The sequence below is a fragment of the Saccostrea cucullata genome, unplaced genomic scaffold (genome assembly GCF_032062105.1).
Source record: "Saccostrea cucullata isolate Sc308-1 unplaced genomic scaffold, CSIRO_AGI_Scuc_v1 ctg4091, whole genome shotgun sequence".
Taxonomy (NCBI): domain Eukaryota; kingdom Metazoa; phylum Mollusca; class Bivalvia; order Ostreida; family Ostreidae; genus Saccostrea; species Saccostrea cuccullata.
The window spans coordinates 15,853-33,174 of NW_026931438.1; the positions used below are offsets into that span (position 1 = coordinate 15,853).

The 17,322-nt window shown below is 32.7% G+C and overlaps 1 protein-coding gene across 1 annotated transcript; it reads left to right on the forward strand.

The window, feature by feature from the left end:
* The first annotated feature begins 735 nt into the window (after positions 1 to 735).
* LOC134232620 (serine/threonine-protein kinase DDB_G0283821-like) lies at positions 736 to 5,579 on the forward strand. The gene is made up of 5 exons (XM_062714618.1): positions 736 to 841; positions 1,159 to 1,524; positions 1,699 to 2,232; positions 2,477 to 2,506; positions 5,123 to 5,579. The coding sequence occupies exons 2-5, from the start codon at positions 1,215 to 1,217 to the stop codon at positions 5,311 to 5,313; spliced, it is 1,065 nt and encodes a 354-aa protein (XP_062570602.1). The 5' UTR covers positions 736 to 841; positions 1,159 to 1,214; the 3' UTR covers positions 5,314 to 5,579.
* The last annotated feature ends 11,743 nt before the right edge of the window (positions 5,580 to 17,322 follow it).

Here is a 17,322-nt window from a genome sequence, read left to right on the forward strand (position 1 = left end):
CTTTTTATTATTTTGTTTTCTTTCTTTTTTTCTTGAATGATAGGCAGTTCATGTGTAGGTTTATGACAGTACATAACTGCGCTCGCCTCAACGGTCATACCGTAAAACATATTATATTTTTTTTCATATAATTTTGAAAGAAAAGAAAAAAAAAACATTGATGAATAAACATTCACTGTAGAAGTTTAAATTTTCTTTGTCATGTACTTTTAATTGTTTGTAATAAATTGAAGCAAGCGAATTGGAGGAACAAATGAAATAAAAAGAAATCTGAGAAAAATGGGAACATATGTGGATCTAATTATCAATAGCGTTTATTTATTTGCACCTGTGACCATGCTTTTCAGGGAAAAGCTGCGCGTCCATGTAAACAACATGTAAAATTTAACCGACCTAATGTTTATTTTCTTTTGTTTTGCTTTTTAGTCATAACATGCAGGAATACACCCTGCCGCCATGGAATTTGTCAAGATGTACCCAATGGTTTTACTTGTGTGTGTCCCGTAACGTACTCAGGAACTCTCTGTGAAATAAGTAAAGCAATTATTTAGCTTTTTACAATTATTACAAATGTATTCTCTGCTATATATTTAAAAATATATCTCTAAGAATGACATGTTCTGATTTTTTTCATCCACAGAAATGAATTGTTCTCAATATAGCAACTGAAGATGTCATTTATTTAAAGATTTATCTAAAAGTAACTAGATACTTTGTATTGCATTGTTTATAGTGGTAAACTGTGGTAGTCGTCCCTGTCAGCACGGTGCATGCCGGGATACACCGCGTGGATTCTCCTGTACTTGTGATGCAGGGTTCAGTGGAGAGAAATGTGATAATCGTAAGGGAATAGAAATAATAATCTATATATGCTTAAATAATGTGTTTTTCAATATCAAAGTCTACCTGTTAAACATTTACATATTAATTTTTAAACTTTAAAAATATTTTAGAATTACAAATTCATCAGTATTTGGATAAACAGAACGTAAATTAATAAAGTTGTAAGCATTTTAAAAATGAAATTTTCAAAAAATATTTTTTATTTGAAAAGGACAGCATATATATATATGTTTAATTCCTTTTCTTTGCATACTTTTTCATCTCATTTCATTTCTTTTAACATTTCATTAAAAGTCACATTTTCAATGTAATCAGGCTTACCTGTTGTAAAAGTAACCTCTACAGCGGGAAGTTCTTCAAGTAAAGCCAGCATGACATCACAGAGTTCCGCAGGTAAAGTCACTACAGCAGGAGGGTCATTGGGAAAAGTCACTACAGCAGGAGGGTCATTTGGAAAAGTCACTACAGCAGGAGGTTCATTGGGAAAAGTCACTTCAGCAGGAAGTTCATCGGGAAAAGTCACTACAGCAGGAAGTTCGTCAGGAATAGGAACTCCATCTGTCGGCCATCCCGCGGATTTGTGTAAAACTTTCTCCTGTGGTCACGGCAAGTGTTTCCAGACTTCTACAACGGTATTCTGTGTCTGCAGTCCAGGATTCACCGGAAAGTATTGCAATAAAGGTTAGCACACTTATGTTTTAAAAGGATGTATTCTTCAATGCAACGTTCAGTAACCATGTATTTTTGTTTTTCTTAATCATTTAAAAGAAAAAAAAAACCGAGACCCATAAGGAATCTGATGATAGTCTAACACTGAATTGGCTGTAATATAGAGTTTTTTTCTTTACTTTTAAGTGATGACCAACTCTGGAAGCCGTAATACAGCTAGTGCTGGTAACCATGTCCTGACTACAAATGCTCATGTGGTATCAAAGTCTAACAACGGATACCTTTATAAAACAACAAACAACGGTTTAACAGGTAAAATGGGAGGCCTTACCACTACTTACTATGCACTGAATGGCAGGACACAAGGTTTCAATGGAACAGGACAACATAATGTTACAAACAATAACATTAACAGTAACCAACAAACAACGAGAAAAACCAATGGGGGCCAAAATACAAATAAACAATACCATCTCCCTCAAACGACATCGCATTCTTTCGTTGGGATCATTGGATCAAATAATAAAATTACTCAAAACATGTTTGGTACATCAAAACTAACAAATATTCCTGGAAATCCCACGCTTTCGCAGAAAACGCTGACAAACCTCACAAATAGCAACACACACAAATTTGTGCCTGGGTCTCCCATCAATATACAGAATCAGAATCATCAAAGCTCTACCACCCGAAAATATGATGAAGAAAACAGACGAAAAGGTAGGTGCAGAAAGTACAATATCCAAATCGTTGAAAACCCTTACTAAAGAAAAGAGAGGAATTCATATAATTTCTTAAATAACTTTGAAAACCTTTAGATTGATTTATCTTTAAATTTTAAGAATTCCTCCTATTTCTTTTGTTTTGTACATTATCATTTCTGATTTTGAAATATATCAAATAAATTTTTGTCTCTTGAAAAGAGGAATAAAAAAATCCTACTTTTCTTTTTTTCCATATTCAGTGGACAACATTAGTAAAATCTGGCCTTTTGGTAAGTTATCTTTTGTTCGCATTTTCCCCCTCGAATTGAAGTGTTTATTACATTCACAATTTATCGAAAAATTTATTTTTTATTAATATAAGATAAGCTTTATTTATTTAAAGTCAGTATGGTAGTTAAAAAAATAACACAAGCTCTAATGAGCTTTTGACTGACATGTTTAACATATACATAACAGAAAAACAATGAAATCATGCAGCACTATATAAACATAGAATTACTTGCAACAGTACAGCACACAGTCTAATTTAAAGGACATCATCAGGTAAAGATACATATAAAACACACATGTACAGACACATAAACAATACAGCACAGATGCATAGAGAAAGCAACAAGATATACAAGTCACAACATTACAAACATGCGAACAGTACATCGACAGAAACATAAAAAGAACATCACAGGAAAAAATAAGAAAAGAAAAACTGACACACATGCACAGACACACAAACAAAAGGACACAACTTACCTAGTGGAGCAGGCTGTACACTCACAGTCCTTACCGCTCCAAGAGGCAATCATAGATTTAAACTGTAAAAAATTGGTTTGACATTTAAAATGTTCAGGTAAGGAGTTCCATAAAACTGGTGCTGCATATCTAAAAGACATTTTGCCATATGATGTAGTTCTCACTTTTGGTATTTCTAAAATGTTTGAATATCTAAAATTGTATGTCACTTTCTTAAAACTCACTAAGTCTGACAGACATCTAGGAGAAAGGTCATGTAAAATCTTAAAGCATTCCAGAGCCATGCTACGCATTCTTCTAATCTCTAATGATGGTAATTTTGCCTTAAGTAGTAATGACTCGTAGCTACTCTCCAAATCTTCATAAATAAAACGTAAAGCTCTTTCTTGAATTTTCTCAATTTTTCTAGTATTTTTCTTGGAGCAGAAGTGCCATACAAGAGGACAGAAATTAAAATTTGACAAAATAAAACTATAAAATATTGTAATTTTGTTTGCCCTAGTTAATACTGAGCCAATGCGTTTTAACACATTTAATTGTTGGGCAGCTTTTATACAGATATTACTAATATGGACATCAAATTTGAGCATAAAATCAATATCAATTCCCAATAATTTGACAGTCTCATTACACAAAATCTCGGCACCATCAATTTTAAATACAGGGTTCTTATCAAAAGTTTTCTTACCCAAGGCAACTGTCTGAAATTTAGATGGATTGGCTTGCATACAGTTTTCTTTAAACCATTTCAATAATACAGAAATTTCATCTTGTAAAGTATTTATCAGAGTGTCAAAATCCTTATGCCAGTATGCTAAAGTATTATCATCTGCATAATTATATAAAGACCCATTCTTAATGAAATAAAAAATGTCATTGATAAAAACATTGAAGAGTAGTGGTCCTAGGATGGAACCTTGTGGTACTCCCTTTTTAATACCAACCCAATTACTGACAACTCCCTGAAGTTTCACTTGCTGAAAGCGCTCAGACAAATAGCTTCCTAGAATGGAGACAGAATTTGGAGATAAACCATAAGCAGAGAGTTCACTTAACAGTATGTCATGAGGCAAACAATCAAAAGCCTTAGAAAGGTCCATTAAAATAGCAGCGACATGTAAGTTCTGATCTAAAGCCATTTTCCAGTCTTCAAGGAGTCGCAGTAGTGTAGTTTGGCATCCATGACCTTTTCTAAATGCACAAAGTGCGTTGTTAAAAATGCCATCAAAATAGTCAGAAAGTTGTACACATAAAACCTTTTCAAAAACCTTTGACACGGTTGGTAAAATACTAACAGGTCTATGATTACTTTTTAACAGAGGGTCTTCTTTTTTGTATAAAGGAATGACCTGAGCTTGTTTCAGTCTATCAGGAAAAGTATCCTTTTGTATGGATTGGTTAACAAGAATAGAAATATGTTTACTCAGAACAGGTGCTCCAAATTTCAGAAGTTTAGCTGATATTGTATCTACACCAGTAGATTTATTAACATTTAGTTTGTTTATTAGCTTGGTCACTTCTTCTTCATTAGTTTTCTTAAAATCAAATGTCTCAGTAAAAGCAAAATTTTCCCTGATGGCATTTAGACTACAATGATCTTTTTCATTAAAAACTACATCTTTCCCTATTTCACTAGCCACATTAGCATAAAATTCATTAAAAGTGTTGCAAGTTTCTATTGGGTTATTTAAAATCTTGTCATTTTCACATAAAAGAATTGTATTTTCTGTGGACTTTGATTTTTTCGATAAGAATGGTTTAATTGTTTTCCAAAAATCTGAACTTTTTTGTCCCCCTACACATCTTTCTTGAAAATAGTTTCTTATTGATACCCTTTTTAGTTTTGTAACATAATTCCTCTGTTTCCTAAACTCTTCCCAATTCTCATCTGTCTTACACTTGTCAAACTTGTTTTTCAACATTTGCTTTTTATAAATAGCCCTTCTTAATTCACAGTTCATGTATGGTACACTATTTTTATGCTTCCCCCCCCCCCTTTTTTTTTTTTTTTTTTTTTTTTTTTTTTTTTTTTAATTTTTATACATTTTCTTATAAATTAGCACTTACTAGTATTGCAACTAGTATTGCAACATGACCCCACTTACAATTTCTAAAGTTTGTTGTACCTTTTGCAGGTATAATCCCCACAATGGTGGGGGTCGCCCTCGCTCTGTCCGTACTGGCCACAACTGCAATCTGCTGTTTCTTCTTCTGGAAGCGTTGGTCGGACGAGAAGAAGAAAAGAAGAAAACGATTCAAACGTTGGGACAAGAAGATTCGGCCTCTTCCTCCGACTAAAAAACCACGACCCATACACAGATATTAATGTGATATGCAAATAATGGCCCCACAAGAAATTTTAATGTCATCTCAGCTTTGATTTCTAATGCTGGGAGAAACGTTTTTTTCAGTATGCCCAGAATGTTTCAATATTATTTCTACCTGATTACAAAGATTGAAGAAACTAAAATTATAAAATTAATGATATGCTGAAACGCAAAGGAAAAGCAATATCCTGTTGTATAGGTAATAATTATATATAGTAGAAGAATTTGTATCTTACATGTAAAATTATGGATATCGTCAATATTGCAAATATCGGTAATTTAACGGTTAAAAGTTTGTCATGTTATTACTAGAAGTTTAGTTTGAGTCTGCTTAACAGAAATTACTTAAATAATGCATGTTTAACAAAAAATTTGGCAATATTACGGTGTTTTAAGAGTTTGAAAGTGTTCATCATAAGTATTGCAGCAATATTCGAAAAATAAATTCTCCTTTCGTTTCCCGTAGCAATGCTAAGTCTTCCTGAAAATGACTTAAGTACGCATTTCCATTGCTTTAGCGGGAAAATCTGAAAATGAAGGTGAGTTACTTATGCAAAAATTCACTACATATCGCCTCAACAGGCTCTTAAGTATGATATGCATTAATGACAGTCCGTTGACCGGAAGTCTAAGTGTTTCTACACTAGGCTAGGTTTCAAAAATTCGACCTAATATCATCTAAAAAAAAAAACCAGGCATTTAAAATGGCAAAAAACATTTCCTTCGCTCAGATATCAATGTTGATAAACATATCGCATCATAAAAATTGAGCTGCAATTGTTCTGTAAGAAGGATATGGAGATAACGAACAGTATTCAATCTCAATGTCCATTAAACAATATACAAAATAAGAGCAGAGCAAATAATTGAATGTCTGCTAGGGGATAATTTTACAGTCATATGGTACTATGTAAAGTTAAAAGATATCCATTTAACATTTCCATCAAATTTCTTGTTATGGAAAGTGAGTTTATTCTTTCTGTTTTCATTTTTGAAAATCATTAGATAAAAAGTACGAATGTTTGTTGATTACTGCTTGTTGCGTTTCTTTTGTGTTTCAGCATACCCGGTATATTTGCTTTAAAAAATCGATTAGGAAATGCTTTTCCTACTTAACGTCTTATTTTTTGATTTAATAATTGTTCATGATTTTCAAACAAAGTTTGTGTTTTTTTTTCTGGTTTGTATTTTAAATTTTTATTTGAAATACATCTACTAAAAAAATATCATGATGGCAAGACTTCCTTTAATAAGTTGATTTTACTCCAGAGATTTTTTCAAGTGTTAACCTTACGGATCTTAAATGACAAATTGCACAATACCCCCCCCCCCCTCCCAATAAAAAGAAAATGAAATATCTTTGCCAAAATAAGTGTTGTAAAACTATTGTAAATGTCTCTTTAGTGACCAAACAGGGCTCTTGCAAACTTTGAATTGTTCTGCAATAATGATTAGCGTCCGAAGACAACTTTCCATCTTTAAGATAAACTCTCTAGTGAAAGCCAAAGTTGTCCAGAAGAAATTTCAATTACGCAGTAAACAGAACATTGACCCAGTCATACAATAAGAACCTTCCATGTCTCTGACTTTGAAACAGTACTGGACGTCGCATTACGTCTTAGTGTATGTCTGCATTATTTTTATGAGGCACAATAAAATTCCAATACGTAGCAACAAGATAACATCAGACGCATATTGCCAGGCTTTCAGATTCTTTCTCATCCAGCAGAATGTCGATTTCTTGCCCTGACTGATCGGGAGGCCTGGGTTCGAATCTCGTTCGCGTCGCCGCGTCAAACCGAAGACACAAACATACATGTAGGTAGTGACGGTTCCTTCGTCAAGCGCTCGGCAATAGAAGTTAGAGTCAGGAGTTTTTAGGATATGATCTTAAAACATAGGTCCTGTGTTACGGTAGGCACTGGCACGATAAAGAACTTTTAATGCTCAATGGCCCTGAGAGCCGAGTATAGGTCTAAAATTAAGTCCCTTCACATATGGATTGAAAAGGAAAGAAAGTCAGTCCTTTAAAAGAAACAGCATGTGATTTCCGAGATATAGGCCAGGAATTTACCAACATCTGGAACATTTTTTTTATCAATCTAGTGTCAAAAACGCCGGTGTCAAAAAGGCTTAACCAAGCAATACTTAACTTGTGAATATCCTTTGGAATCAGAATGCCTTTCTATCGTCTCATTAGAGACCTTATATGAGACATACACGAATTCGAATATATTTCCATATTTTTTGAACTTGACTTCATATATTTCATTGTAAACAATATAAGTGTATAAAACATTTTTGAATAAGTTATCCTATTATATCACAAATGTAATAAGTTTCGCTATAAACCCTGAAAAATGCCGAGTCACACCGGAAACAGTTATGTCCGGCCGGAAACAGTTATGTAAACCCTCGCCGGAAACAGTTATGTCACTATTTCGATAACTTTCGCGTGTTTTTACGCTGTGCATTTTTCCTTGGGTTCGAGATGTTATGACGTCGGTTGCTAAGCAAATGTAAACAACGGAGCGTTATTCTTGACGTGAAGAAAGCATTTCTGGATTATTTGTGAAAATTTCAACGATTTTAAATGATTTAATTTTTTTAATTTTAAAAATGGCATATAACATATACCACATGGCTTCTCGGGCGACTATACCAGAATATTTGCCCCTCGGTGACAGGAAAGCCCTGGAGTGTGATATCACCCTCTGCCTTCAGCATCGAGTGACATAACACTCCGGGGGCTTTCCTGTCATCTCGGGGCAAATATTCTGGTATGTCACCCTCGAAGCCATGTGATATATGTATAATATCGATCCTGCTACTGAATCATAATCATCGTCTTCCATCGTATTTATATTATATCGTACGAAACGATCCATCTCAACAAAATATAATGAGAAGAAATATTGTTAAAAATATTCTTTTTAATTCAAATCAAAGGACAGACATTTTTTTATTTCAATGACAAAGAGCGTCTTTCACAACGGAACGCACACTTTCAATTTTCAAGCAATATCTGACAGGATTTATTATAGAATTAATTCCACATAAACAACCTGCGATGAAAAGATAAAGATGGGATACTTGATCAAAAATAATGAAGGAGATAATTAATGGGACAGATAAGATAATTAAGCAACACAAAAGGATACCTAACAATACCACAGTGCTCAAAATTGTCTTCCTCTTCAATTCTTCCAGCTTTTGATAACTAGTGGGGGTGCATCAGGCTTAGTGACAACTTTGTTATTTGAGCCATGAGGTTGCTGCAGTCCATCCTTGGATGTATATTGGCTTGGTTTAGCTGAAACTTGTTTAATATCTTCCTTTATATCTTCATCTCTTTTGCTACAATTCATTGAAGGATTGTCCTTGTCTTCTCTGCAATAGCTAGTTGAACATTTATCACCAGTCTTGTACTGATTGTTCAAAGATTTACATGTAGTTTCTACTTTTCTTTTGATAACATAATGGAGAGTCACACAATACAACCCAACTGTCAAAATAAGTAAGGTTACAATTGCCCTGCTGAAATTCAGAAAAATTAGAAAATGCCCCCCGTAGATGCCTTGAATTTCACAAGGTGACAATGGAAACTCTCCAGGAGAGATCAAACCAAACGTGAAAATTATTATCATTAACCAACAAGAAAAGCAAACAATATATTTCCTAGAGTTCCGAAACAAACGATCACTCCAAGAAGCACGGCATATAACCAAGTATCTTTGTAAAGAAATGAGAAATGTCTGAAGTAGAGATAATAAGGTACCATTTATAATAGAAACTGTTTTAATTATACACATAGCTATGGAAAATCTGCCCTCTCTCGAAACATTAATTTGGATGACATATGAAATGTATCCAAGACCAACAATAAAATCACACAGGGATAACATTAAAACCAGAAAGTGATAAGTATTTATTCTTAAGGTTCTATTTGTTACCAGGATAATAAAGACAAATTTGTTGATCACTATACAGGGGGTTCCTATTAAGAGACACACTGAAGTTGAAAAGACTCCGAGTTGTCTGCGAATAGAATTCTGTCTGATTGTGCTGCATTCCTCCAAAGGATCTTGTAAGAAACATGCTCGCTAACTCTCGATTCCCGCCTACATTTTGGAACCAATTAATTCAATATGAATAGCAATTTGGTCATAAAATCTTTGTTTAATACAACTAATAGTTCAATGGTAATTGACAAATAGTCTTAATACCAGCGCTACACAGTAAATTATCCATAATTCCAGCTCTTGTAGACGATATTTCCCATTGAAATCTCAGAGTTTCAAGCATCATTGTATTTTGAAATAGTCTTGGATATGATTAAGTGTTCCTTTTATTGTTTCTTATGTTTTAGGCAAATAACAAAACATAAATATTTCAATAAGATATAATGTTTCAGTTGTATATCGCTTTTAAATTGGTGGAAAATAAGCATTTTTATCGTTTTTGTCAATAAACATATGTTTCCCCCGTGTCACACAAAAAGCTCTGGTATGAATTGTGAAATACCATTCCAGATTACCTGTAAAATAGAATTTTTGTGACACGGGGGGGGGATGTTTTAAAAATATTTTCCGTTTTTCATTGATTTCTATAGTGAAAAACAGAAGTTTTTCCAAAATTTTATCTCTCTTTGTTTTCCCAAATAAGTAATGTTTAATGAAAATCCATATAATTATCTATAAAAAATATTAAAAATTCATCGAATATGTTAACTTTTGAAAATTGACTTGGAGGTAGGCGGGAGAACAATACTATCGTTCGCAGTTCTTTACATATGCCAATCCCAAAATTCTGTGAAATACAAAAAATGAAAATAGCCAGTGCACAAATTCAAGAATTGGGTATAAGATGCAATTCTCGTCAAATATAATGAATATAATTTGTCATTTTAATCTAAAAACATTCACACGATAAAAATACAAAAACTACATGAACAATTATAAAGTAAATGTTTGCAATTTAGATGTTTTGCAATCAAACCCTCATTTAATGTAGAGTGATACATGTATAACTTTATTTTTGCCGTTTGCTTTATATCTGTGTGTATTTGCTGAATGCCTGCATTTCATGAAGAGATCTTTAAACCTAAAAAAGAACTTAGTAAAGAGGGGTTTTCTTGCGAACATCAAGATATTTAACAATAAACAAGCAGTCGAAAACATTCAGTTCTCTTAAACATAAGAGTTGGGATGAGGTGCTATATGGAAGAGTGAATATTTCCTGTCGACCTATGTAAGTTGGAATACTGAACCTGTTTGAAAATTAGCATTCTTCACCCTTAAATATTGTACCAAAAGTCTTCCTTCAACAATGAAAATTAAGAGTAAAAATCGTAAAACATATATTCGGGGTAATTTTCAACAGCTTCAAAACTTCTTTTCTAATTTCTGACTAGCTCAACGTTGAAATAAAAAACGACCTTTTTGAATATTGACTTGTTATAGAATCAAAGTTCTTAAAAAAATAATAAAATAACAAATAGTGATTATTTCAATAATGAAAATAAAGTACAGCCTTTAAAATGATATAAAAAAAACTTACAAGGAAGACACAAAGATATTTTTAGAGAAAAGCTTTGAAATCGTTTTCAGGGCTGTTTTATTCAAAGCTACACAAAGTTATGTTAACTCTGATGAGAGTCGGACTCGTTTAATTTAAGGAAAAAAACCAAATTACATATAAAAATCTACAAATGCAATTTTTTCAATGTATATAGTATAATAATAATTAATTACATGAAACATATGGAAATAACAAACAGTATTCAAACTCAAAAATCCAACAAACAGTACAAAATAGGATCAGAGCAAGCAAGGACCTCCAAAACATCGAAGGTTACATCAGTTATCATGGAGGAGTTAGCATCCCCTGCCGACCGTAAACCAGGCTATTGTGACGTCTCCTACTCTCGGGAGTATTCGTTCAACGAACGAGAACTATACTGCGGGAAAATTTCCGAAGAGGTGGAATATGACGAAAAGCGTGCCAACGACGGGAAATATGAAGTTTTACGGCCCGATCACGTGATAACCTAGAACCAATCGGATAACGCGTTGTGTAGAATATTTATTATGAGGTATAATAATAACATTTGCATATCGTTGTTGTGTGATTTGGTTTTATGCATGTATAAACTAAGATTGTATGACAAAATTTGGGTTAAGCAATGTAATTAAAAAAATCACTAGTAGTGTAGGCGAAAATTGCTATCAAATGCGCTATGGCTTTTTCTGGGTACTGTTGCGGGCTGTGGTATGGTTGGGGGGGGGGGCTGCAGAGATTCAAAATTAAAAAATACTTGATACACAACATATGAAGAGGGTCAAGTGATGCAATGCTGGATCCAACTGTAGACACTTGTATGCTTTATTTTTTTTTCTTCTATTTTTGAGTATATTTTACATTATCCACAAATAAAGGACCAAAATATGATTATAAACAGAAAACAAAAGGGATATGTAAAGACTACAGGAAACCAGAGAATTACATGTATACCCTTTATCGATCTTTCATGTAGTATTAAACTCCACACTTAGGATAAGGAATTTCTTTAAATCATATAAGGCGTTTTTTTCCTATAAGTTACGACTAACAATATTAAAAAAATCTCTCTTTTATATACAGAAAGAACCGCTGTATTTCATTTCCGACATTTCGTTATTTTATTTCCGACAATTACTCTTTTTTTCCGACATTTATTTCATTTCCGGAATTTTTGCCAGGTACCTCTCCGGCAATTTAATGTTTAACAGGTACATGTACGTAGAAAAGGAATTTTGACAAAAATTATTATACACAACATTTTTAATATAAAAATTTTGTATATACATATACATCTGTACATGAAGCACTAAGTCTAGTTAACAGATTTTTTTCAATCATTTTGTTCCCTAAATTAAATGTCAAAGACTGCACCGAACTTATGTCCAAGACATTTGATTTACTAAACAGTCTATGATTTATTCTTTAAAATTATCCATTACCGAAATTTCAATCAATTAATTACGTTTCATGTATAGATATCAGAGATTTAAAAAATGACCGATTCTTTTCGACTCAGAATTTAAATATCAGACACAGTTTTAATTCAATTAGTTTGAATTTAACTAATAGAAACGTCGGTATATTTAAGTTCAATATCGGTAAATTTTTTTTAATTTGAACATAAATATCAAATCTCATGTAAATTATTATACGCTTAATCTAGTATTTTAGATTTTAGCTCAGATTATGATACACCATATTAAGCTTTAAATATTCAAATAAAGACTATACGATTATACTTATTATAAATGTCGCAGTTTTGAAGTGTACGCATGAATATTTTGTTCCTTAGCATAATTTATTAATTTAAAAACTTCAAATCTATTGATATTTAAAGCTAACACATGACCATTAGGTTCACCGACCATTCAATGACAGCGCCATCTGCCGCAGGCTCTACCTGTGGGTACCTGTCAGGTAAAACAAATACGTCACACCCCATTGTTTTAATAGCTATACACACCGACAGATTTCACACCTTGAATCGTACTAATTTACTCAAAGTAAATTCTAAGGGAAAACAAACACTTGCACAATAATTGTGGCATTATTTTAAAAAAAATTATGGTCCTAAACTGCAATGCTCAAAGCACACTAAACGAGTAGATTCTTGTCTAGAGATACGTGTATGTTGTACAAAAAATAAAACACAATAGGGTAAATCCTTCTGATCATATAGTATAAACTGATTCTCTTTAATATCATATGTTAAAGTCAAGATTAAAACATTTTGCACCACCCGGACCTTAAAACGTAGGGGGACCTTTTCTTATACGGGCCGGACCTTTCTTATAAAAGGCGGACCTAATATGTTATCGTATTAGGTCCGGCCGGACCTTTAATCGAGGCGGACCAAATATTATGCGACACCGGACATACCCCCGTGTACGCCTTGTCATGACCGGGAAATAACGGAAAAATATCTGTCGTCAATTCAGTGTATAAAAATGGGCTAACAATTAATATGAAAAAAAAGCCAGTCAGCATTTGACTCAATGATAAATTGTATTTGATGGCAAGGTCATTGTCTCGTCCATAGAACTTAAGAATGAATACATTAAACAAGACTGCTGATATTCTTGTTCCAACAACATGTTTGTCAACAATTTACCTCGGTTTAAGAATTGTACGAACTTAGAGAATGTTCTTGCTTATTGAATCAACAAAAAGATATAAAATTCACAAGCTGGTGATGAAGTATTGCAGCTGTGTAAGTAAGGAAAGTTGCCGATAGGAAAGTTCAAGTCATCAATTTTACCATAAAACTTGGTTCTTAGATTATTTAATTCATTCTGACAAAGTGTCAACGTGTTCTTTTTTCAATCTAGCTCATTGCAAAGCGAAGTTTTCTACAAAATCCATAATATAAATGAAAGTCCGACACCATCCGAAGGATCTGGGTATCCTTTATTTATGACCTTTAGGAATGAGTGATCTAAGGTTCTCATTATTAATTGTTTGTACCTCATGTGTAATAACGTGTCCAGCAGGACCTTGTTTATAAGTAGAAAAATTATATAACTTACCAAAAATACTTTTGGAAGAAACAACATCAAATTTCCAACTGAATAACAATTTCTGAAGTATAAACATTTATTTATACTAATATAATTAATCAAAACCCAAGTGAAATATGAAATATATCAGTCAATTTCTTAGAGATCAAACTTAGAACATGATTGTATCCTTTTGAAGTTCTTTATCTTATTTAAAAGAAAAAAAATTACTGTCGAGTACTGCAAATGAAATATATTATTATGAATCAGTATATTTATTTCTAAGATAAACAGTAAAGAATAATTAAGTATCCATTTCTCAGGGTTCCATAAAAGGTCATTAATCACGAGTGGGTCGCATGGGAACCATTATTTATACATGTAATATTATACATAATTTAGTATCATGGAAATAAAGCAAATATATAATATATGAACATTTTGAATTACCTTTAAAAATGTAAAATATTTTGGGATTACGAACACTTTTAAATTCCATTAAACAATTGCAATTCACATTTTAATACATCAATTTGCTGACAAAGTCATTGTATCGACCATACTCCAGTAACATACGAAATGATGTTTTAAACTAGCTTGCTGATTATCTTGTTTAGCAGCTGACAGTTCACTCTCTGCCAACGTCCTGGCAAGGAAACTAGAGAAGACCACTTCTGATTTTAGTCTCACTTCTCTATAAATAACAAATTCGTTTGGTAAGCGTGAGCATGTGATCCACGATAAGCTTGTCTAATTTTTATATCCCTTGTGCATATAGATAATGTTTCAAATATGATTGATATGACTTCCATTTTTAATTGCTCGCTTATATGGTACCCAAAGACTCGTAAGGTACATTTAAGATGACAATATCATAAATTTTTTTTTAAATAGGACTGTAAATTTTTTTCACTTTAACAGATCTAAGACTAAAGAATAAGACTTTCGGCTCTCCACTTTTCGTGCAAAAAATTAATCATGTTTAGAAATGAAAAGATATTTATAGGTCGCATGCCTCCCCCTTTAATAAACAATCCTTTTCTGTAGTATCATCAAACTCTGACGAAGTCTTGCATTGCAAAAGAAGGTACTGAAAAGTTAAAAAAAAAAAGATCCCAAACATCACATCTGACGAAGAAAGAAAAGTCTTACTACTTTATTTAGTAATTGCTTGTCAATTCTTTAAGAGATAACCCCACCCCCACCAACGATAAATATTGATACGTATCTGCATTCACTTAATTATGTTTTTTTTAAAAATATAACATTATTACAATCATATTAGATCTCTATTCACTAGGGCACATATCACAGTAAGATGGTCAGAATTCTAGTGTCTTAAGTATCAACTACTCCCCCCCCCTAAAAACGTAATGACACTTTTTGTGTCGCCTGCGTAGCAGGACGGCACTAAGAGATCACTTTATGTCAGTCTGTTCGTCTGTCACACCTTGTATCTAAAGAACGGTAAGAGATATGGACCTGTTATTTTGCACATTTATTGCTTAGCATTATGGTATGAAAACTTTCATGGATACCGCCCTCGTGACCCTTGACCTTGTCCTTTGACCTACTTTATTAAGAAATAAAAATTGCCAATATACAGCATATATTTAGAATTTAAGAGATGATTTTATGCTATTTAGCATGTGCACTGATTGTCTTAAAACATTATGAAAATTATCAGCAATACAATTTACTTGACCTTGGCCTTTGACCCACTTTACAAAAAACCCCATGCCAAACAATTGAATTTAACTTAAGACCTTTGAATTTCCAGTGGTAGGTGTTGATAATTAATATTTATACATGTTTATGAGCTTTTATTACTTTTTTGAAAATGGTATTTTAATTATGAAAAACATCGTGATCGGAATCTCACTAAGAATCTTGGTAGAAACTAAGAAAATGAAAAATAATTATTTTTAACGATTTTAACTTAAATATTCATTTGAGGATGGGGAATCATTTTTTGGATTGGCAGACTCTATTTCAGTCCTGTACTATGTTTTGGTGTTTTCTGTGCATTTAAGAACTACCATGATGCTACATTTTTTGGCATGAAATACTCTACATGCATATGCTAGTAGCATAAAAGTATTTATCCTCTCTTACATTTAGTTACATCTTCAAAAAAGCTAAAAGCAGGCGACACACTCGTTCTCTGGAACACTCCTTGGAACACTCAATGGATGGGACACAAGCATATAGTAGCTATATATTGTATATAGTATTCTATGAAGGATGAAGGATATGGAAATAGCAAACAGAATTCAATATCAAAGTCCATAAAACAACAAAATAGAAGAACAGCAATCACGGACCTCCGAAACATCAGAGATGGGATTAGGTGCCATCGAGTGGTTGGCATCCCCTGCTGACCGGTCACATCCACCGTGTGCTCCTTATCATGAGCGGGAAATAACGTAAAAATAAGTCCTCAATTCAGTGTATAAGTAATGGATTAACAATTGGTATGAAAAACCTCAGTCAGCATTTTACTAAATGAAAAATTGTAATTGCTGACAAGGAAATTGTATCGACTATACAACTTACGAAATGATGACTTTAAACCAGACTGCTGATATTCTTGTTTTATCAACTTGCTTATCAATAATCTACTTCGTTTTAGAAAATGTTCAAAGGTGGAACATACTCTTAGGTATTAATCAACTGAGATATATAAACTCCGTATACAGGTGTTGAAGGTTTATTGCTACATAAGAAAGGGAAGTTGACGATAGAAAAGTCAAAGTTATCACGTTTTACATATAGCTTGATTGTCAGATTACCATTAACGTCTTTTTCAAGTACAGTATCCAAGTATACAACAGATGTGTCAAATTTTGTGGTATATTTTATCTCAGGCTTTCCAGGATAAATCGTATCGACGTAGGAATGGACATTACCATTGGTAATTAACAGTGCGTCGTCTATATACTTTACGTTCAGAATCTAATTTTGACCTTCGCCTACCAAAACACCGAACAAATTTGTTTAAAAATTCACTCCAATATTCCGGGGTTCATATTTAGAACAGTTTACCCTTAAATATAAGATGTGCACCAAGTCTGCCAGTCTTTAAACGAAATGTAGAAAAATATATCTTTAACAACAGAACTCAATTACCTCTGATTTTTATCTTTTACACATGTATATAATTTATGTATTGTAAAATCTTACTGATATTACATTTTATATCTTTTTTATGTCATCTTGATTTATTTTTATTCTTATTTTTTATTATTATTACTTTTGTTTTTTGCTATTTAATTATTATTATCATTATCATCATATGACATCAAACATGTACTTGTATTCTAATTGACTGGCTAAGTTGTTTGTATCTTTGCTAATTTGTTGTAATATTGTTGTTGTAATTAGAAGGTCCTGGGGAAGAATAGTGTGTCACACTAATCAGGCCACCTTCTCTAAATAAAGTATTATTAT